At 47.4% G+C, this 24,335-nt stretch overlaps 1 protein-coding gene across 3 annotated transcripts in view; it reads right to left on the reverse strand.

The window, feature by feature from the left end:
- Nucleotides 1–24,335, reverse strand: part of Eml1 (EMAP like 1) — a 159,010-nt gene that overhangs the window by 98,563 nt on the left and 36,112 nt on the right. The window contains exon 1 of one of the 3 annotated variants that reach the window (XM_038337117.1): nt 6,727–6,819. The exons of the other annotated variants lie outside the window; for them this stretch is intronic. Within the exon in view, the coding sequence (XP_038193045.1) occupies nt 6,727–6,793 (67 nt within the window). The 5' untranslated portion in view covers nt 6,794–6,819. Of the gene's footprint in view, nt 1–6,726; nt 6,820–24,335 lie in introns of those variants that run through there. 3 annotated transcript variants of the gene reach the window in all.

Consider the following 24,335-nt stretch of genomic DNA (forward strand, 5'->3'; position numbering starts at 1 on the left):
CGCACGTCTTTAATCCCAGCACTGGAGGCAGAAGCAAGAGGATCTCTGTGAGTTTGAGGCCAGCTTGGTCTACAGAGTGAGTTCCAGGACAGCCAGAGCAGTTAACACCGAGAAACCTTGTCTCAAACAAACATTCTAATTACAAAATGGAGCAGATTGTGGGTTCTTGGAGAGAATGCCTTTCTTTGGTGTGCGCAAGGTTTTCAGGTGTCATTTCCTATATTGTCAGCAATGCAAGTTTTTAAAAAAAACTAGCTTCAGGGCATGACCGGACCATAACAGCAGAAACAAAGACATTATTTCTCTTTTCTCATTCACATTGCAGCCAACTCTTTCTTCTACATTTAAAAGAATGTGTGAAAGGGACTCACATTATCTCGGGTACAATTAATAGCCAATCAATGATCACTTTTCAAACACAATTTGGGGGACATTTTTCCCACCCAAACACTTGGGCTTGTTTATAATGTCATGAAGGCTTGTGGTTTACTTGTAAAATAGATTCCTTGCTGGGTGGAGGGCCTGCACAGCAATTAGGAGTCTTCCTGTAGGCAGGGCACTCACTCTGCACGTTCCCATAGAGGCTTTTCCTTTTGCTGTACCACCACAGACACAGCCTACCCACCTATGCCGGAGCTCTGTCGCAGCATGAGAAAATGAGAAGCCATGAAGGCTTGGAGACGCCGCTTCATGTCCAGCTGGTTCCCTTAGGAGTTCCCAGAGCTTTTAAGTATGTATTAGTCATTTTGAAAATTTGACCACAAGACAGTCACCAGTATCACAAGTATCAGAAGTGACTAAGATTATCATTAAAGAGCTGCCAAGAAGGCTCAGCTGGAAAAGGTCCTGGTCGCCAAGCCTGATGACCTGAGCCCAGTTCCCGGAACCCACACAGTGGAAGGAGAGATTCACTCTGGCAAGTTGTCCTCTGCTTTCCGTTCACATGCCGTGGCAGAGGCACAAAAAACACACATGTACATGAAAACATGCACACACATATAAATAGAAATGTATTTTAAATTTTTCAAATATTATTATTAAAAATCGCTGTTAATCTTTTTTGGGGGAGGGGACTCTTTTGGGACTGAGTGTCTCTGTGCAGCCCTGGCTATCTTGGAACTCACTATGTAGACCAGACTCAAACTCACAGAGATTTGCCTGACTCTCCCTCCGGAGTACTGGAATAAAAAGGCATGTGCCACCACTGCCAGGTTCACTGTTAATTCTTAAAGCAGAAATACACAGAAGTTAAATTTCTGTCTGGATGCAGTGGTTTGCTCCTTTAATCCCAGCACTCAGGAGGAAGAGGTGAGCAGATCTCTGAGTTCAAGGCCAGGCTGGTCTATGCAATGAGTTCCAGAACAGCAAGAGCTACATGGTGAGACTTATATAAAACAAACAAACAACAAAACAAAATGTACATTTCAGAGTGAGAGAAAACTATTCTCAGTAGCAGGAAAGATCATCCTTCAGTGATTCTGAAATCTGAGCAGGCAGGTCAAGGAAGCCTGACTGGCCATGGTCAGGTAAGAAGAGAAGGCACTGGCCACCTTGGGAAGGTAGGAGACATACAATGTCCACACAAGTTTCAGAGGGAATCTGGCAACGTTTTTCCCAACACCTCCTTCAAAGACAAGGAAGGTGAAGGCTGTGGGTCAAGGTCATGCCCTTTAAGCCTCCACGGTGCCTCCACTCTGAACTGCCAGTGAGTGCTGGCATGACACATAGCATAACACAGGCTATATTGGCTTGTAATTTGATAGAACGCTGCTTATAGAAAGAAATTCCTCAAAAAAATTATTAACAGTGAGGAAATAAAGGCAATAACTTTGCCATAATCATGTGAAACACAAGATCTTTAGGTAAAATTAGAGGCAATTATGTAACACGACAAGAGAAGGAGTCAATATCATCTCAGACTGGACTGTTAAGGTGATTTGTCTGGCTCCACTTAAAAATCACGCCAGGGGACCGGCAAGATGGCTCAGCACCTGCTGCCAATGACCCAGTTTTCATTCCCAGGACTCACATGGTAGAAGGAGAGAACTTATCCCAAAACATGGCTTCTGACTTCCATATGGGTACTAAGGTGTCCCCAACCACCCCACACAAATAATAAAAACATAATTTTAAAAAATAAGCATGTCAGGGCTTACTGCAATGACCCAGGCTGGCCCCTATCATCACACCACTTGAGATGTGGGCACGGGGGTTCAGGGTTCTATTCAGACTGGACTATGCCAGGAGATGCTGTTCTCCAAACCACGCACACACACACATTCACCTACACACATGTACACACTCACATACACACATGTACACACATACATTCTCTCACACACACATGTACACACTCACATACACACTCTCTCACACACACGTACACACTCACATACACACACACATACAAGACAAAAAAACAGAAGCAACGTATCTTGAGATTCACATTCACCTGTAACAAGTTAAAAAAAGAAACACAGACAAAAAGAAGCAGGTGTAGGTGACACAAACCAGGAAAGTTAAGGGTCTAGAACGGCAGGAAATGAGCAGTCTTTCTGTATGTCTGCCTTTCATTTGTTTTGGTGTTTGCTTGTTTGTTTGTTTTCAGAAAAGATCTCTCTAACCTGTCCTGGAACTCACCTGTAGACCAGGCTGGCCTCAGACTCACAGAGATTCACCTGCCTCTGCCTCCTGAGTGCTAGGATTAAAAGCCTGCGCCACCACTGCCCTGCAAATTTTTTGTTAATGTTTAGCCAAAAGAGGAGTCTAAAAGAACCTTTCATGGGCTTCAAACACAGGATGACTCACTAATTCTGATTGTTTTTTTAAAACAGAAGATTAAATATGATTGTTATGGACCCAGGGAGCAAACTGGGGGCCAAATTTTGGCGACACAAAGGACTTGACAGTCTGCGCTGTCCAAAGGAGGAAAGGGTCCCAGAGGGAGTGGTGAGCAGCAAGCAACCACGACCTGCTCCAGCACCATGGAGCAGAGGCAGGACAAGAGGGCTCCCTATTTCAGTCACATCTGTCCGATTCACCTTTGGGTTTCTGGGTCCACCTGACTTTGGAGAATCAGCTCAAAGGCCTAAGAAAACAATCAAGGAAATGAGATTGCTTGCCGAGCAAGGGTGGCGCTGACTCACTGGTGAGTTGACCGACAGGAATATCTAAGGACCTACAGGCACAAAGCAGGGCCATTCTATTTCCTTCCCTCTTCATTCTCTTTTGGATCTTACTTGTTTTATCAGCGAATGTAAGAAAAGGAGCTTGATCGTTAGATATCAAGAAATTCAAATAGGCTTATCAAAATACTAAACCCAGTGTCACCACATGAGCCAGAAATTCCATTCCTTATTTATCTGCCCCTCAAAAGTAAGAACATATGTCCACACAGAAGTATGTGTGTTGGTATAGCGTTATTCATAACAGAACCAATTTAGTCTTAATGAAGCCTATTATTGTGCATAATTAATATATGACAATTAAAAATATCTTTGGAGGGTTAGAGAGATGGCTTAGCAGTTAACAGCATGAACTTTCAGAGGGTGTAGGTTCAATCCCCAGCACTCATATGACAGCTCGGAAACTTCTGCAAAAATCCAGCTGTAATGCTTCCATAGGCACCTGCAGTCATGGGCACATACCCTCAACAGAAAGGCACATATGCATAATTAAAACACAATCTTTTAAAAAATGTATTTTAAAAAAAATATCCAGAATCCACAGAGACAGGAAGTAGGTGGTCAGGGGCTAGGGAAATGGGGTACTATGGCTACTTTTGGTGTGATGAAAATGTTTACTTCCCAGCACCACAAAAATGAACACAGAAAATAAAATAAGGTTTGGTAGATGGCTCAGTGAGAAAGTGCTTGTCTTCAACACACATGACCTGAGTTTCATACCTGGTACCCACATAGTGGAAGGAAAGAACATACTTCCTCAGTTTGTACTCTGGCCTGCACAAGTGCGTGCGTCTGGCCTGCACACACACACACACACACACACACACACACACACACACGATACATAAATAAATGTGATGAAAACTAAAAATAAATAAAACAATAAAAACTTTTTAAAAAGATAACTATGGTCTACTTTTCAAAACACTGTTACCATTATAGCATTAAAAAGAAGTTTGTGGGACCAGGGAGATGGCTCAGTGGGTAAACCATGCAAGCATGAGGACCCAAGTTGGAATCCCCAGCACCTACTATAAAAGTCACGTAGGTGCAATGACACACATCTGTAACCCCAGAGCCTGGGAGGCAGGGTGATGTCACCACCCAGCCAGTCTAGCCAAAACAGCAAGCCCCAGATTCGGTAAGAAAGACCCTATCTCAAAAGTGATGTCAAGAGACACAGACACAAGCCTCTACCCTTCATACACATATGGACAGATGAGATGCACAAATATGGACAGATGCATGCACCTGCACCATATGTGCATGCACACACACACACACACACACACACACTTCAGAACTTCCTATTTATCAACCAAGTAGAGGGGAGAACAGGAACAAAGTTGAGAGGGGAGATCAGGAATCTCATTGCTAAGGGGAGTTTCTCTCACTGGTGTGTCATCTTCCGACTGTGTCTTGTCACGTGGCCATCCAGTCGGTAAGCGTGTGTTGCCTCTTCGTCGGTTGATACAGTACAACCACAGAACGTTTGAGTCCCTGTCATTCTAGAAAGCACGAAGCGAGCTGGACGTAGGAAAATGTGTGAGCTCACATATTATTCTGCTGGGATCGGGCCATGGAGATGCAAATCTCTACTTTAAAAGGCAAGAGGACTCCCTTCCTCAGTGCCACTGATGAAATACTCAAATGCTTCCTTTAGTTCTTCTTGAGATGGCTTCTCTGTGACACGCTGCTTCAACTGAATCATCGCAGTAACTAACCGAACGGCACTCGTTTATATTTTCAGTTAATGGAGACTTACTGAATCATTTCACACCAACACATCTGTTGCCTAAGACATCCCTGGATAATAGCCGTTTCTGCCCCCCAAAGTCTCTTTGGATCTAAACTTTGGTCATTAAGGTAACTCAAAGAAGAATTAGCCACTGCGGAGTCAACTCTTTAAGGGAAGCAGATTGACAACTGTCTGTGCTGCCAAAAGTGCCAGGATTGTTTGATTTCAAAGCTACTTCCTTCAGGTTGTCTCCGCTCCAGCATCTAAGACCTGGGTTCACCTTCCAGCATCCTCACTACCAGCCAAACAGCATACCAGCATCCCTGAGCTGGCAGCCAACAGAAGGCAAGAGACCAAAACACTCACAAGTAAGCCAAATTCACGACCCAACTAAATAACCTGGGTGCCCCACCCCAAAGCACTGCCCCAGTAAAATCCCAGTTCCCATTTTCATATTCAAGATCACACCATCCATCGCAGGCCCACATGTGGGACCTGGAAAGGCTTTGTGCCTGGGTGTCACTTCTTTGGAGCCTCATGCAGGTCACAGCCAACGTAAGAATTCTACCAGAGCCATGCTAAAGGTTACACCTACCTTGGACAGCAAAAGTAGCTGTTCAGACATGATGGATTTTCAGAAGAGCTAATTGAAGAATCTATTCAACCTACCCGGGAGCAAAAACATTCCCATGAGTCTATACTCTAAAGTACCCCAGTGGCCAGTGGAATACCAAATGCAGTCTATCTACCCCATGTGAGAATTATAAGCTGAAAAAAAATCTAAGTATATGCAGTCATTTTTTAAAAAGAAAATCAGTATGTTGACTGAGTCAACACATTAGCTCCTCTTCACCACTCAGAGACAGCTCTGGCTCGCAAACAGGTGTTACTAACAAGAAATGTCCCCCACCATGACAATCACAACTGCATTTCTCCAGTTCTTCAAGAGTCTAGAATTCAAATTTTATTTTGACCACACTTGAGCAAATTCTTTAAAAATCCATATTTCCCCCTTTAACAAACTTTTAATAAAGAATAGCTCCCAGCATGCAAAAAAAAAAATATGTGTGGTAAACTTTTGTGCATGAATTATCGCACACCATGTTCTGATAAAATATGCAGAGTGCGGTGAAAATCTTTGCCAACCCCGCTGGAGAGACTACAAAATCTTTAGAGCATGTTTGATTCTATATGTTTTAAGATGCCATATTGGTAGTGATGTATGTTTCCTTTCTGTAAAAACTGCCACACACATACTCTCATACACACGGGGGGAAAATCTATGAGTCCATAAACAAAATAAAAATAAATAGGTATAACACTTTAAAGTCAGGTCCACCCCGGTTCTAGATCACATTAAACCGTGATGATTCCATCCAAGTGGCCCCAGAAGGATTCTGGAGGTTCATCTGCAGCCAGCCCTGCGTGCATCCTAAAAGGGTTTTGTTCCGGCAGTGATTTGTTTGCTGAGTTCTGCATCCAGCACTGTCCAAACAGATGTGAGTTTGGAAGCGAAAGAGCAACACGTCTCCCAATGCCGAGGTTACCCTGGCCTCCCGGCTCCCGGGATCCCGCGCGCGCTTTCTGTAGCTGCATCCGCTGGGGCTCCGGGAGCCACAGATCCGCCCGCACCGGGAGCCCGGGGGTGGGCATCGGGGAGCCCGCAGCCGGGGAGAGGCGCGGCCCGCGGCCCCAGCACAATGCGCCGGCGGGAACCCGGGCTACTTGGCGCGGCCTCGCCCGCGGCCCGGCCTGGCCCTCACCGCTCTGTCCCCGTGCCCTCGTCTACCCGCCCGCGCTCACCGTTGCAGAACTGCAGCAGCGAGGACGTGTCGTACAGGCTGCTATAGCTGGAGAAGCCGTCCTCCATGCTGAGGCCGGGCCGCGCCCGCTCCGGCCGCGCTCACCCACACACTGCGCCCTGCCGAGCCGCCGCGGCGCTGGCGCTGGGGCCGGCCCTGCTGTGGCTGCCGCCGGTCACCATGGCAACCCGGGCCCGCCGCCGCAGAGAACGAGCACCCGGCGCCCGCGCTGCCCGCGAGGGGGCGGCCTCGGTGGCGTGGCCGGGAGGAGACGTGGCGGGCGGGGCGCAAAGCTGGGCGCGCCTGGGTCCCGCCTGGGTCCCCGCCCTGGTCCCTCCCTGGTCCTTGCTCCTAGGATCCTCAGCCAGAAGACTCCTAGGAGGTGCGGGGACAAAAGGCGAGAAGACGAGAAAGTGAGGGACGCTTGCAGTCCGTCCCGGGACATCGGGGACCCTCTTGTCCACTCTCTGTCCCCCACGCGCTGTCCCCTTGCCCCAGGCAGCTGCCGCACCAAACATGGGCAACCATGGTGACGCTTGCCACTGCAGAGCGCCTCCCTCCCGGCCACGTTCTGCAAGGGGCGTCTCTGTCTGCCTGTTCTCTAGCTCAGGGCTTGGAACTCTGAGAATCCTTAGTCACAGGGGACCAAAGATGCAGAAAGAGGCCACCCGGTCTTCCTTTTCCAGTGATCAGTCCGTGTGATGCTGCCACTTTTTAGACTAACTTCTTACATATCCAGAGATCTGGGCTTAGCATTAGGAAGAGACCAGGATGTCATCAAAAGAAAATTATAAGAAAAACCACAGATCCAAGAATCAGTAAAATACCCACAAGTAAAATACACACAAGTTAGTGATCTGAACTTTACTATCCATGGCCAGAAATAAAGATGCTACCACGTGACAAGTGAGGCAGCAGGAGAGAAGGTAAGGCTTGACCCAAGGGTGGGCTCTGTCTACTAGAGGCAAAATTCTGTAGTTTGAGGGATTAACTTCTAATAGTCACCTAATAATATGGTATAGAAAGTTATCAGCAAACTTTACAGGACTCCCTGGGGCTTTGAAGTCTGGAAGTACCCCCACATATACACCTCATTAGATGGCAAGGCTAAGGATGGAACTCTGGTACCCAAAGATGTAGGCAGAAGAGAGAGGGTCACAACTGTTCCCTGTCCTAGCTAAGGAGATTTAGAAAATAAGGTTATTTAATAGTGGGAAATACATGGTGGGTGGAGACAGACGGGCCCCAGATGCTGCTGATTCAACTGTAAAGGTGGGTGAAGGAAGGTCATGCGGTCAGTGGTACAAAAAAGATCAGGGCCTGCCGTCAGCTCAGGAGGTTTGGCCTGGCATGAATGAGGTGCTCATGTTACAGACATGTGAGGAACGAGACTGAACTAAGAGAAAGGGTCCAGACAAACCTAGAGGGGAAGAATGAGCCAGACTCTGGAGATGGAGGGACAAAAGGAAGTCTTGAGGCAGATATGTGGATTGGTGGGTTGGAAAGCTGAGGCTGAGTGTGACCTGGACAGCCAGAGTCAGGTCCTGCTGTAAAACAGCCCAGTGTGTCTGCTGTGCTGAGGGCCCAGTTGGTCCGTGGGAGGAAGGATGGAGGATGGGCTGTAGAAAAACTACTGTGGGACACACAGGACCGGAAGGATGAAGGAGGTCAAGTGAGGACAGCAAAACTCCATTAGGACTCTGGCAGCTGTAGTGACAGAACCGGGAGACACTGGCAAAACGATGGTGACCGAACCTTCTGAAGAAGAGAGCTGACAGTTGAAGAGGTACGGGGTGGGGGGGGGGGGGGCAGAGAGCTGTGGCAGGGCAGAGAGAAGGGAATGCTGAAAGAGCAGCCAGGAAACTGGCAGCTCAGAGGAGGAAGTGGCCTCAGGAAGCTGTCAGCACAGAGCTTCCTGGAGGTTGGCGCTGTCCTCGGTTCTCTGTAGGGCACCTCTAGGACTCCTGGGCTGGGGAAACCCACGTGCTGAGGGCTCCAGGTGACCTGTGGCATTGTGGAGAGGCGATGTGGATGGAAGGTGGATTCCTAGACACCACAGGTAAAGACTGTGGACATGCAAGTTCCAAACTTCGGCAGGAAAGGAAACAAGACAAATAGGCAAATAGGTCCAGTCAAGAGTCCTCATTGCCCTGGCCAGCCAGGTGGGTCCCCTGCATCTGTAAGCGGCTGGGACCATTGTCAAGGCGTTTCAGAATGTAATGAGATGTAATGCCAGTGTACACACACTCTTAGCCGTCCTCCTCATTTCCCATGCTCCCCTCCTCTCTGATTTGCAGTAGCTCTTTAGGACATACTGGATAGCTGGTATAAAGAGCTGAGACGTGGGGCTGGGAGGATGGCTCAGTGGATAAGGCACTTGTTACACAAGGGGGAGGACTTGAGTTGGAATGCCCAGAGGGCAGATAAAACTAGCCATGGTAGCTCCCGCTGGTAAACCCAGCATCTCTACAGTAAGATGGAGACAGACCCAGGGAATATGTGGACGTTCATGGGTCAGCTGACCTAGCATGGATGGTGGCAGTCAACAGGAAAAAAAAAACACCTCAAACAAGGCGCAAACAGGAACTGACACCCAAGGTTGTCCTCTGACCCCTACACTATAACACAGCATGCCTGAACACACACATATGCACACATCAACGCTGCCAGTGCATGCCTGAACGCACATACAAATGCATATATTAACACAGCCAGGGCATGCCTGAACACACACACAAATACACATATCAACACAGCCAGTGTATGCCTAAACACACACACAAATACACATATCAACACAGCCAGGGCATGCCTGAACACACATACAAATGCACATATCAACACAGCCAGTGCATGCCTGAACACACATACAAATACACACATCAACACAGCCAGTGCATGCCTGAACACACATACAAATACACATATCAACACAGCCAGTACATGCCTGAACACACACACAAATGCACATATGATACTCACACACGAGAAAAAACTGAGATGTGGTGTTTAAACATGGAAAGAAAATGATAATCACAGGCAAATTATGAAAGATGATTCTTTTTAGCTATAGGTATGTTCCTGGTTTGGGGTGCTTTGTGACTATTTAGTTGATACAACCAAAGTCTAAAGACGGGGGGAGGGGACTTGGAGTAAGAAAGGAGAAACATGCCCTGTTCAGCTGCAAAACAGAGTAGATTTTCTTACAGGATATTATTTCCACTGGAGTGAAATTACAAATGAGAGTCCATTCAGAACTCAGCTAGTTGCTTTTGAGGCGGTAAAGAACATCATTACACTCTTAACCTTGGGGATTAAACAGCCATGGTTTTCCCACAATTGTAAAATCTGGGTCAAAAAAAAGCAAAATTTAGAATAATTAGAAGGATATGCATTTAAAGTCAATTAAGTATAATCTAGATAGCATTTTTAAAAGATCTAAAGTGTTCAAGAAAAATCTCTAAAGTCTTAATTGATAATGTGTGATTTTTTTGTGCCCAAACATTTTAACAGACTATTATTCCACGTCACTTTGAGATAATTTGTGACCTGAGCCCAGAAAATGTTGTCATCGTAATTAATGAGGTAGATCCTCTAGGACAATGTAACCACAGTGTTCAGTGGGATTAATAGCAGCATTTGTGCAATGTGTGAATAAAGAGAGAGAGAGAGAAAGGAAAATGGGTGTTTTGTAGCCTTTATTCATAGAGAAACAATAAGAAAAAAATCACCCAGAAATGTGAGGCTTTGCATGCCTATTGTTTCATTCAACATTCTCCAGAAATATCTGCCCAGTGCCAGGCACCACACTTAGAGCTAGGAACAAATGAAGCACAGAGAACACAGTGCTGTCCCAACCACCTATGGCCATAATACCAAGTCACCTGGTCACAAAAAGAAGAAAAGAAAGAAGGAAGGGAGGGAGGGAGAGAGGGAGGGAGGGAAGAAAGGAGGGAAGAGAAAGGGAGGGAGAAAAAAGAAAGGGAAGAAGGAAAGAATGAGAATGGAAGGAAGGAAAGAAGTAAGAAAGGGAGAGAGAAGAAGGAAGGAAGGACAGGAGAAAGAAGAGAAAGAAAGAGAGAGATGGGGAGGGAGGGAAGAAGGAAGGGAGGGAGGGAGGGAGGGAGGGAGGGAGGGAGGGAAAAGAAAGAAGGACAGGAGAAAGAAGAAAGAGAAAGAGAGAGAGGAGGGAGGGAGGGGGAGGGAGGGAAGAAGGAAGGAAGGGAGAGAGGGAAGAAAGAAAGAAGGAAGGAAGGGCAGGAGAAAGAAGAGAGAAAGAAAGAGAGAGAGGGGAGGGAGGAAAGAAGGAAAGAAGGGTGAGGAAGAGAGAGAAACAGAAATTTCACTTCTGAAAATATATTTAAAAGAATTAAAAGCAGGGACGTGCTGAGAGTTTTGCACACCCACGTGCATGCCCGCATTAGGTATAACAGCCAGAAGGTGGGGATAAGTAGGCACTGCTGATGTACTGGATACACAAGATGTGGGGAGCCATGGGATGAAATATGATTTCAACCTTAAAAGAGAAGAACTCTGGCACCTGCTACCACATAGATTATGCTGAGTGGTTAAGCCAATCCCAAGGGTAAGTACTGTAGCCTTCTATTGGTATGACCTTCTTAGAGTCGGTGGGAGAAAAGTGGTTGATAGGCTCTGGGAGGTGAGATTTAAGCAGTTGTGGCTTACTGGGGTTATAGTTTCAGTCCGAGATGATGAAAATGTTCTAGAGGCTTGGAGACGTAATATGACAGTTAAGAGTGTTTGCTGGACAAGCGTGAGGACCCGAGTTCAGATTCCAGCAACAAGTAACAAGTCCCATGCATGCTTGAAACCCCAGCAGCGAGGAAGACAGAGACAAGAGAATTGCTGGGCCAAGGTGGCTACCAATCTAGTTGTAAAAACAAAAACTGAGTTTCAGGCTCACAGAGACATCTTGCCTCAAGGGGACAAAGCCCAGTAATAACCAATTTCCTCCTCTGGCCTCCTCGTAGTCACACACACGTGCACACACACACACACACACACACACACACACAGAGAGAGAGAGAGAGAGAGAGAGAGAGAGAGAGAGAGAGAGAGAGAGAGAGAGAGAGAACATATACCATCCCCTCTCAAAAATAAAAGAATTGAGGAAGGAAGGAGGGAGAGAGGGAGGGAAAGAAGGAAAGAAGGAAGGAGATATTTGGACATGAAGACAGAATACAGCATCTACCATCCAAAGGGAACTTCTCCCACAGCTCTCAGAAGAAGAGCCTGTCCACACCTTGTCCTTAGCCTTCTAATCTCTAGAATCACAAGATGATAGAGATGTTAAAATCATCTGGTGTGTGGCATTTAGTTATGGGCATCCTATCCAGCAAATACAGTCATCAGAGAATCTCGGAGCCAAAGACTGGTTAGGCTGCAGACTCCAGCTTCCACTCCTGATTTTAAATATATAAAATATAAATCAACTATGGCGGGGTACAGCTATAATCCCAGCACTTAGGAGGCTGAGGCAGGACAAGCACACATTTGAAGGCAGTCTGGGCCACATAGTGAAATCCTGTCTCAAAAATGGTATACAATGTACAGGGGATACACTGTAAGTAAATATATATATATTATTCCCACACATAATAAATGTTTTATAAAGTGAGAAGCAGAGAGATTCTTAGCATCAATAAGCAACATTAAGTTGAGGCTTCCTGACTGCCTGACAAAGTAATTGTCCATTTTACAGCATCCCTGACACACGAACACACAGCCCCTCTCAAAGCTGAAGAGTCCCAGTGATTAAATATATTACTTTACTTTTTTAAGGTCCTTGCCAAAACATCCTTCATCGATCCTTTTTATCTAGTTCATTCAGTCTGCCTGCATCATGCCTGGAGCATCTATCTGTTCAGAAATATCACAATAATATCCTGTGCAATGATCTTCCCTGTCGACTCCATTACTCCATCAGTCGGGGGCTAACTGAACCAACAAGAGTTAACCCCGTGACACTTCATTCTGCCACCTATCATTCTGTGTGGACATCTTGGCATAGACCTTATGTTCCTGCCACCAAGACTAGTGTTGGCCTCTAGCACACCCTGCCACACCATGCCAGCTGCAGGCTCCTGTTCACAGCTTTAGGTCATGCCATCCACTTGAGCACTTCGGATCTTGCCAGCGAGCCCTCCGTGTCCTTAGTCCCCGTCTCTTATTGCTTTTCCATCAGCAACAAGGCCTTGGTGGGGATCCGAATGCACATTCAAACCTTTCCCCTGCAATCGCCTATGTATCCCAGATGACAGTGGCTCATGGCTTGTGGGAACCAAGTGTGTGCCCATCTCTTGGAGTATATACTTCTAAGGCTTAATCAGGACACAGTGTTGGAGAAAACAGGCCATCTGTAGAAAATGGTGCTTGAAGGAATGAGTGACTCCTCTAGATAAAAGAAAGTTTCCCGTCATACACATTAGACTTTCAAATGCCAGAAGGGAGGCTGCATCTCTCGAGGATACCTTTCTCCAGTTGCACGCCTAGACACACAGCATGGCCATGGTTTCTAGACTCCTTATCTGCATAGAGGCCCATCCCTCGCACATGATAACCTCACAGGACCCTAGCAGGATGGCCCTGCCCTTTAGTACCCAGGATACTATGATTGTACTTCTGTGGATGAGATTCATGTTAACTTTTATTTAGTATCATTTTTATTATTTTTTATTATTACTATTTGAGTAGCCAGGTTTTGAATACTGGCTCACATAAGCCATGGTCAATCATAATCCTATCATTCTTTCAAACGAGCTGACGTCAGATTTCCTCCATCTTCTGCTGAGCTAATTGGTTTTGTTTTTATCTACAGACAGGATTTATCTTTATTCCCGCTAAATGTCATTTTATTGGTTTCCGTCCATCATTTTAGCCAACTAAAAATCTCTGAAATCTGGCATCCAACCCACCAGCTCTGTGACTGCAGTGACTCCCGAGAGAGAGAGAAATCTCCAGCGTCTCTGTCATCCTTGTCACCCATAAGCACATTAGCAGAGCTGGTGGGGGAGGGGAGATCCCTGGGCAGAGTACTGGGGAGGACCCTCAGGCACCTCTGCTGATCTGTTTATCAATACTCGGATAGGTTTGTCCAAAGAAAGATGAAGTCACCCTAACAGTCCTCTCGGTCAGAGTAGTCGTCTTCACACGGCCCATGGGATGTCACTAAAAGTCTCTCTGGCCTTGCCAGTCTAGTCTGGTGAGACCATGAATGGGCGGATCTGGCTCTTAATGGCATCCTTTCCTGCCAAGCATTTCCACGCTAGCTCTTCAAAGGGCTGTTGAGAGCTTTTCTCAAAACCAATATTAATATGAAACGTATCGTTTGTATTTTCCAGAACACCACTTTTCCTCCTTTTTTGGAAAAGGACGACCTTTTCTCCCCTTCCAGCTTTCTGTAATTCCATCTGGTAAAATTAAACACGGTTTGTCAAAATCCAGAGACAGTGCTTGTGGTAAGTGAGCTCTCATGGGCTCTCATGGAGAGTGTTTCTTCTGTCCCTTCTCTTTAGGATTTTCATCCCTAGAAGAATAAAAAGAAACCCAGAAAGCCAAGTCCTAAATATGCAGGTCCCAAGTTCGAGAGTCCTGGGTCTTTATTCCCCGGCAGCTCGTCTCTTGAAGGTGACTTCTGCATTCCTATAAATCTCAGGGTTGGGGTCAGAGGTCTGTGAGGCACTAACCAGGACACAGTGTCTTTCCTACCACCATCTTAATCTCAGAAATTTTACAAAATCTCAGAAATATTACAAAAGGCTGACCTGCCATGTTTCCACAGATAATGTTGCTTGCTGTCTATTTATTTGAAGTTCTTAACGATTTGCATCCATCCCGTGAACTCGCGTGGTCTGAAGTATCTGAAGTCAAGTGGAAAATTAAAAGCAATTTGCGACCAATTTTCTCTTCTTTAAGATTTCTTTTTTATTTTCAAGTATATGTATGTGTAGATGTCTGTATGCGGGCTTGTGCACATGAGTGCAGGTGCCCGTGCAAGGCAAGTGAGGGTGTCGTGTACCCAGAAGCTGGAGTTACGGGTAGACGTGGGTGCTGGGAAATGAACTGGGGCTCTCTGCAAGGGAAGTATTCACTTTTAACTGCTGATCCATCTCTCCAGGCTTGTAGTTAGTCTTCTATTTTTTTTAAATGTCCATCACTGTGAGAAGCCCCAGAGCTGTAAACATCTAAATTTCTCACATACAATAATACAGGCACCACAGGGCACTATACATGAGTTTCAACTCACAGCGTCTCAACAAGACAATTTCATCTTGGGGACATTCATTTGTCCGCTCCATCATGTAGCCTGCGGGCTCCACAGCAGCTCTTGGCAGGCTACAGGCTGACCACGGAGACGATCAGCTAATATTAGAGCCACACTCATCACAGGGGGCCTGGAACCGCCAGGGTCCTGCCTATGTCCTGGCAAATGTCCAGCTGTCTCCCTTTGACTTGCTAAAGAAGTCTAGTGGGGATAATAAAGTGTATGCCCATTCCAGCTGATGTGGGAAGGCTTAGAATCTGTGTACTGGAAGACATTAGTGATATTCATATGTGCATATTTAAAATGCCATCTGAAGCTGCCTCTAAGCAGCAGTCTCGAAAAATACAGTGAAGTTACTAGAAATCTGTAAGTTTATCAAGAACGTAAAGAAAAAGACCCACTTACAGAGTAGCTTGGGACTTCCCACCAAGGTCCCACAGGGCCTGCTCATCTTGAGGGGAGCTGTCCAGAGTGAGGACACAAAGGGGTCCACAGAGTTCAAACCAGGGAAGACGAACAGAATCCTAAGGAGGACCGGATGGGATAAGAAGCAGCGTGTCAACAGGATGCTAACAGGCAGCCAGGATGGTCAGAAGGCAGCACACAGGCATTGCAAGGAAGGTGGGCACGGCTTCACCTGCACATTTGCTTGCTTCACGAAGGCCAGGAGCCCACAGGGAGGACATGGACAATGAAAGGGGTCACTGCTGCCTAGACTCAAGACTTGAGAGCTATACTGCGTGTGTACATATGGACAGAGGTCAGAGGTCAACTTTGGTATCTTTCTTCAAGTACCACCTACCTTGTTTTTTTGCTCTTGTTGTTTTGTTTGTTTTGAGACAGGGTTTCTTACTGACCTAAAATTTAGCAAATAGCCAGGCTGGTTGACCAGAGGGCTTCTGGGTTCAGTGCCGGGATTACAAGTTTGGCACCACACCTGGCTCCTTTTCTGTGGGTGCTGGGAATCAAACTCAGGTCCTCATGCTCGTATAGCAAGCACATTGCCGACTAAATCATCTCCCTTGCCCTCCATAGCAGCCTTCGAATCTTCCATCCCCGGCCTCCATTCGTGTATGCTCGGTCTGCGGATTCCTTCACAGACTTGGCCTCCAAAGGTCTACAGAGCTGTCCTCTGAGCGTGAGGACAGGAAAGCAGAATCAATTCTCCGCTGAAAGGCCCTCTTTTGAGTAAGAAGAACTTCAGGGTAACAGCTCTCTAGGCCCTTTCATTGAGGCACCGAACTCTAAAGTCTGTGATATTTTCAGTTCCAATTGACTGGACCAACAGATATGACGACAGTGAGCTCACGCGCAGCATGGGGACTCCATGCCAACGAATTTCCCAGGCTTTAGCTCTTCCTCCACATAGAGCAGGCATAACTGTTTCTCTCCTTCCATGTGTAAAGGTGTTAACAGTGTACAGTGTGTACAGTGTCTGTACACAGTTACCCCTTGCTTCTGTGTGGGAGACACTCACAGGACCCCTTGCCAACACCGAAGCCCACGCATGCTAAAGAATCCCGAATAGAAAAAGCCACAGGGTTTCCCAGAACCTGTGCACATCCACCTGGTTTGAGCCCAGCACACCAGGCAAGTGCCGGACCCCTGCTTCCCACCCCAGCCCCGTGCTTATGCCACATCCAGGTGATACTCTATCGCCTCCACCAAAGTCAGTGCTACAGAAATAGCTGTGGCTCTGTACGATTTAGATGTCCCAATAAGGAAAAAAGACATCGGTCTTTTTTATGTCCCTTTTTTTTCCCAATAGGTGGTTGACTGAACCTGCAGGCACAGAACCCACAGACACAGGTGCCCCACTTAGGTATGGGACTAGTTATGTCACCTGCTAAGACTTTATTTTGGATAGTAGGACATTTTATTGTGCCATTTTTAAAGCAGCAGGGAAAAAAATGTTCTCAGAAGAGAGGCATAGTTTGGAAAGCCCATCTGCTTCAGTTGGAAACGCATACACATAGACTATAGCATAGAGGCATGCTATGGGAATGTTCTTTCTCCCAAATGCTGGTCTTTGTGTCATAACTATTCACATTCCTTCTGTGTCCTGAGTAAGCCTGCAATGCATGTTATTCGTAATCCTTATTGCCATCCCAGCACCTATTTCACAGACCGAGGAGTTACATGCGTGCATTAGGCTCCCTGTCTCTAATATTATATTTAATTATCCTAAGAACGTAGCCCAGAGGTAAGAATGCAGCTTCCACACTGGCAGCTGGCTTGCCACAGCTCAGCTCTGACCTAGTCCCTCCTCAGTCAGGTGAAGAGGGGTCTGGGCTCGTAAGCTCACAGCGATGGGGCTAGGCCAACCTTGTTGGCGACCTGGAACTTATACCTCTTGTGTGTCACCAACCTGTACCTGCTCTCGGCACCCTATCTCACAGCTGAACTTACGCCCCCGCCCCACCTCCAGCCCTTAGTTTCTCATCTCTCAAGGCTCATCTCAAATGCTACTTACCCCAAGAGGCCCTCTATCCGCCCCTCCACACGTATCCCGCCTCCTCTGAACTCCCCAACACCCATGTACTGTACATGACGGTCCCTGGGACCTTGTTTTAGAGTCTGTGCTCCCTAAGAACAGCGACTAGACCCCTCTGGATGCTCAGGAGTTAGAGATTGGCCTGAGTTGGATCACACCATCGTGTCTAGGGTGCACCTGATGAAGACGGCCACTCTGCCCTCAACTCTAGGGCAGTGTGCCCACCCGCTGAAGCTGCATTCCTGGCTACAGAATGGTTCTCAGTGGATCACAGGATAAAAGGAGAGCATGGGGTTTTTTTTTTTTTTTGTGTGTGTGTGTGTGTGTGTGTGTGTGTGTGTGTGTGTTTCTTTTAACCAGAAAAGACTCTTTATGATCACTGGACTGGTTTCCATTTTAAGCTAATTAGTAAACTGCATTTTGGCTCTGTAACTGGCTAGCTTAAATTTAGCTCATCTTTTCCCTTAAAGTCAAGCTGTCGGTGGGGTTTGTAAGATTTGCAATTAAAATTGCAACTCATTTCCAAAAGGATGCAAGCTTCCCCTCCCCCATCTTTCCTATCTTTAGTTTTGGCCCTACAGAAGAGGGCCCCTGAGTGGACAAAGAAGATTACCTCTGACTAGCAAAACCTTCATGAGCCCAGTCAACGACGCACTTGTTTACATTCCATACAAGCAGGACCCATGCTCACGGATGCAAAGTGTCCCTCAGGTGTGCAGCTGAGCCCCTAGCCTCTACAGAATCCCAGTGGGGTCATTAAAGGTGTGCAGCAACCCCCCCTAAGGCTAGCAGTGGGGGGCTAGCTGAGGTCCCCGGGGTACCAGCCATGCATATACTTTAGTTGCTGTACACGGCAGGGTAGGCTCTGAGGAGTCTCAGGAGAGTACCCTGAGTGCAAGCAAGAAAGGTATGCATGGGAAAAGCGAGGCAATGTCCAACTACAGAATATTACACAGTCATCATGGCCAACCAGGACACTAGAGCTGAGGCTGGGTCCCACTGGGTTCCAAGAGTGCCTTGGTGAGGCGTCTGGACGGGTATGAAGGCTACAGGCACCCAGCCTCCTGCCTCTATGACAAGAGTCATTCTGAGATCTGGAGAAGGTCCCCTGCCCCCAGACTCTCACCCTCTGGTCCCCACTCCACAGCCTCTGCACTTGGCTGAGACATTCTGCTCTTCCTTCTACTCCGGCTCCCCTGGAGCAATGCCAGGACCTCTTTCCCTGACCAAATCTTCCTGCCTTCTCCAAGCCTGGTTCAGAGGCTCCCACCGCAGCCCAGCACCCCAGCCCCATGCAAGTCGGATGAAAGATGCGAGTGACCGGTAGATGCTCACCCAGCCTCCTCGGAGCAGAAGAAAGACATCAAGCCTGGTCCTCCCTGTGTGAGCCACCCGGCTGTCCCGCCTCCAAGGGGAGCCTGGAGGCAAGGCAGATAATGAGCAGACTGTGTGCATCTCATGTCCCTCATGGCCGTCAGTAACCATCCATTACGCAGGCTCTAACGGGACCCGCAGACCCCCAGAATGCTCCAGGAACAGGGTAGGGGCTGTGGTGGGGGTGGGGGAAAGCAATCACCTCAGTTAGCTGCCTCCTCTTCCCATCCAGGCTCCTGCTCTCTGCCACAAGACCCTGTGTGTCTGGGAGGTGGTAAGTAGGGCAGATGGGCTGCCTCAGGGGGCAGGCTGCACTTAGCGAAATGAGCTCTGTGGCCTGGGAATTCGACTGAGCCGAGAGAGGGCTGAGTAAGACCTGTATCTCAGCAGTCAGAGGATCACCCTGGGGAAAGCTGGAACCCCTTTATTCTCCCAGCAGCTTAGTCCTGAACAATGATCCTCCCTCCCTGGATCTGATACAGGGACTCTGGAAGCTTCTGGGTCCTTCCAGCCTAGCCCCCTAGAGTGCTAGCCCGATGGTACCTGTCCATGGACACATGGTCTTTCAGGAAAGTAAAAATGTTTTATGTAGAGGTTTTGCCCTTCCTCTGAGGTTGTTCATCTGGCATTTGAAATGACAAAATAAACTTCCTTGGGCCAGCAAGATGGCTCAGCAGGTAAAGGATCTTGCGGCTAAGCCTGACAAACCTGAGTTTGAGGCCCTGAACCCACATGGTGAGAGAAAACTGACTTCCACGGATTGTCCTCTGACTCCTTCTACATATATAGATATATCGATATATAGATAGAAGCTGGAAGTCTTTTGTCTCTGTGCTGAGTGTGTGCATGTGTGTGCGTGTGTGTGCATGTGAGAGAGAGAGAGAGAGAGAGAGAGAGAGAGAGAGAGAGAGAGAGAGAGAGAGAGAGAGAGAGAGAGAATGAGTGGTGGGGAGTGTCAGGATATTACAAAAGTCTTTTCATTGTTGTCTCAATTGAGGAATGAACCCTGAGTGACTTTAGGCTCTGGTTACTATAGGCCCCAGAGGAAGGTGTTGGGAGGGAGGGTGAGTAATACAGTTGGCCACCCTCTTTCTGGGACAGCATGTGACCATTCTGTACCCAGTATGCTCAGAATGCAAAGCCCTCCAGGCCATGGGTGGGGAGGGGAGAAACTGCATTTTATTCTGCTCAGTGAGTGCCTCGTTAGGAGCACCTGCCCCTTGTCTGTCAAGCTGCAGAGCACCATGGGTCACACACGGGTTGTGACCCACTAATGGCCCATAAAATCAATTTAGCAGAGACTAAGGGGACCAGCTACAACATGACATATGTGGAACCAGGAAACATATCAGAATGCACTTAGGGAGGCAGGGACCTTTGTGCCACCTCTACCATCCACAGGTACCCTAAGAGCACATAGACTCGGGACCAAATAATAAGAGAGCACCCCGTGACCCTGAGGTTTACAACTGTTGGGGCTCAGCTCACCAAAAAAAAAAAAAAAAAACACGGTGCAACAGCCTTCTGAATACTCACACCCACGTACTGTGCTGCTCAGACACCGATTTCCGCAGCTATCAGTGGCTAACGCAAAGACCCATAACTGGCCAAAGTGCTGAGACTACGTGACTGTTGAGGTTTCCATCCTAAATGGGATATCTGTATCAACACCCCCACCCAAGGCTCAGTGAACACCGCCAACTAAAGAGGGAATAGCTGGAGAACAGGGGTAGGGGGTGAAGCGCTGTCTTCTGAACACGGCATGGCCATTGCACTCATGAGTTCCCAGACCTGCATGAAATGGGGCCTGTCGACATTCCAGCAAGGATGGGGGAGGGCGTCCTGAGGCTCCAGCACACGAGGAGGAACTGTGGGCAGTTAATGGCTGCTGTGGGGGAATGGGCATCCTTTTCTTCAGTGACATAGCCATACATACGTCACCTGTGAGTCAATAAACAACCACTAACTTCTGTGTTAGGTCTCAAACCTGGGACAAGTTGCTAGCCTCAGGCTAACTGCAACAGCCATGACTATTGTCCAGAAGACTGCATTCCTTCCCATTCTCCAGTTGTTCCCTCTTCAGTGATGTTCACTGAACCTTGGGGGTGTTGATAACTGAGGTGCCTAAGAACATACCCAAGCTGACACTGGCCACCAGGTTCTCCAGCATCCCTGGGTCCCTACCTGTTACAGGGATGACTGGTGTCTTAATTAGTGTTTACGATTGCTGTAAAGAGACACCATGACCATGGCAACTCTTACAAAGAAAACATTTACTTGAGGGGACTTGCTTACAGTTCCGGAGTTTAGTCCATCATGATGGGGAGCATGGCTGCATGCAGGCAGGTATGGTGCTGGAGAAAGAGACAGTGTCCTACATCTTGCAGGCAACAGGAAGTCGACTGCCTGTCACACAGAGTGAAGCCTGAGAAAAGGACCTCAAAGCCAGACCCCACAGTGACACACTTCCAACAGAAGGTGTGGCCCAGATTAAAGGCGTGCCCTCCAGTCTCAAGGTCTGGATTAAAGGTGTGTCATCCAGCCTTGTTCAACGAGGCCACACCTCCAAATAGTATACTCCCTATGAGTTTATGCAGGCTAAATACATTCAAACGACCACAGCTGGCACACCCTGCCTCCTACCCTGAATTCTCCAGCCTACGGGCTGGACTGTCCTTCCCCTGGTGCTCTTCTCTATAGAAGCTGGGCATTTGGCTATATCTTTTGGTCCATCTTTGGTCCTTTGGCCTCTTGGCCATTGTTCCAGGTGGTACTCTCCCTCTGCCCTCCCCACTCTCTTCACATGGCCCAGTTCAGTTTGCTGGTCATGTCCACTCGGATCTCCCAGATGTCTCTACAGGAGAGCTTGTGCTCTCCCGTATGCCTGTAATAAAAACCTCAAACCCTAGGAGCAGTCATAGCCTCCTTTTATGTCTTTCTGTCATTCACCACCGAGTCCCAAAACAAAACATAACCACATAAAAGTAGGGGGAGGAATTAATAGAAAAAAGGGGTTCAGTGGGAGTAGCAGGACTGTGAGAATCATCAACGTGTGTGTATGTGTGTGTGTGTTTTTAAATTTACTTATTATGCATACAATATTCTGTCTGAGTGTATGTCTGCAGGCCAGAAGAGGGCAGCAGACCTCATTTACAGATGGTTGTGAGCCACCATGTGGTTGCTGGGAATTGAACTCAGGACCTTTGGAAGAGCAGGCAATGCTCTTAACCACTGAGCCATGTCTCCAGCCCCATGTGTGTGTGTTTGTCAAAAAATTAATTTTAAGAAATTTTCAAGAAGCATGTGGTGGCACATGTCTTTAATCCAAGTAGTTAGGAGTCAGAGGCAAGTAGATCTCCAAGTTCAAGGCTAGCCAGGGCTCTACACAGAAAGCCTATCAGAGAGAGAGAGAGAGAGAGAGAGAGAGAGAGAGAGAGAGAGAGAGAGAGAGAGAGAGAGAGAGAGAGAGAGGAAAAAGAAAAAAGAAAGAAATTTTCAAGGATTAACCTCATGTAGCAAATCTCCCATTTTTGAGGCCTTAAGGCAAATACATTTGTAGCACAATGTGATTAAAATTCTAAGACATGAGCTGCTGTCCATCCATCTAACCGAGTCAGGAGAAGGAGGCTTAGAGAGTGGGAGGTGATCCACAGACGGCTGGGCCACAGAAGCCGAGCCCCAGGTCTTGTGTGAGTCCCCCCAGATCCTCTGCCGGTCCCCAAGCCACACACACTCTGACACATACTAAAATCCGAACTGAGGAAAGAGTCCCGCCCACAGGCATCAGAGTCTGAGGTTTATGTCTAACCAAGTCAGCTAACGAAAGCATCAACGTTTGGGGCTGGAGAGAAGGCTCAGCATCCAGGAACACTTTCTGCTCTTCCAGAGGACCTGGGCTCAGGATAGCCTGTCACTCTGGTGCCAGGGGCTCCAACCTTTTCTCCTGGCCTCCGCAGCTACCCACACACACTTTCTGCCTCTCTTTCTATCTCTAGCTCTCCATGTATCTCGGTCCCTCTCTCTCTTCCTCCCGCTTCCCCTTCTTTGTGCCTCTCTCTGCAGGAAGATGGACCTCAATTTGAAGGTAGAACCCAGACAGCACATGGAGATATTTGACAAACATTTTAAAGCAATTCTTCTAACAAATGTTCTCAGTAAGATAAAGAAAACATGATCCGATCAATATAAAGATAACACATCTCAGTCAAGAAGTCTAAAATATAAAAGTGAACTGATCGCTGGCATTGTTCACAATAACCCAAAGGTAGAAAAAAATCCAAATGCCTACCATCTGGTGAACGGGTAAACAAGTGTATTATATGCACACGTATAAATGCAATATTAATAGAAGCCACAACATGGATGAAGTTGAAACATTACGTTAAATAAGAGAAGGCAGACACAAAATACTTCATCGTTTATGATTCCCTTTTGAGAAACTGCATAGTTTGAATGTGAAATGTTCTTTATTCTCCATGAGTGTGAACACTCAGTCCCTAGAGCTCCTTTGAGAGACTGTGGAACCTTCTGGATGTGGGGCTTAGCTAGCAGATGCAGGGCCATGAGGGTGGGTGGGCCTTGAGGGTTAGAAGGCTTAGGTCTCCTGATCCTCTGAGATGCAGTAGGCCTCAGGACCGTGAGCTGAGCCCCAGTCATCATGCCTTCTCCATGATGACAAACTGAGAATACACAGGCCTGTGAGGAACAAGCAAGTCCACCCCCCCTCCAAAAAAAGAACAGGCAAATCTATAAATCTACAGACATGAAATAATGAAATAGACCATGGTTACCAGGAGTAGAAAGTGATTGATCAGGAGAGCAGTTTTCTGTTTGAGGTTAATGAAAGGTTTTGGAGTTAAGTATTGACAATTGTTGTGTAACTTTGGAAACACTGGGAGCCACTGGTTGGAAGTCCTACACAGAATCAAATGAGCACAGTACAAGTGCACGGTGTCGGAAATCAAAGGGGCTACTGGACAGACTCTGCGTCTGTGGAAACGACAGAAAAAGCCAGCAGATTGGAAGAGAGATGAGTTTAAAAGGTACTCAAAGAAGGGAGGGGAAGGAGAGAAAAGAGGAGGGGAAGGGGGAGAGGATGAGGGCAGAAAGGGAGGGGGGAACAGAACGTCTAGGTGCTGTTGGAACTGGACAGATAAAGCTAACTGCATGAAGATGGAGAGGCAGGAAGGTCTGAGAACAATAGAGGAGGCAGTGGGGGTTTGTGGGAAACGTGCAAGAGGGCGGTGGGGGGGCAGAGTCCGGATCAAGGAGCTAAGCCCCTGAACACTTCTACACAGAGTAAGAAGGGGGCAAGTCGGCATAAATCCTTGTGTTGCCCCACCCCCATCCTGTTCCCTAGCTGGCTTCCCTGGGAGATTCAGCTTCTGAGGGATTTTTCTTTACATTTAAATTAGAGGACTTTAAATTGCTTAGACCTGACTCTGGTTCCCCATAACGC

Source organism: Arvicola amphibius, chromosome 7 (assembly GCF_903992535.2).
Source record: "Arvicola amphibius chromosome 7, mArvAmp1.2, whole genome shotgun sequence".
Lineage (NCBI taxonomy): Eukaryota > Metazoa > Chordata > Mammalia > Rodentia > Cricetidae > Arvicola > Arvicola amphibius.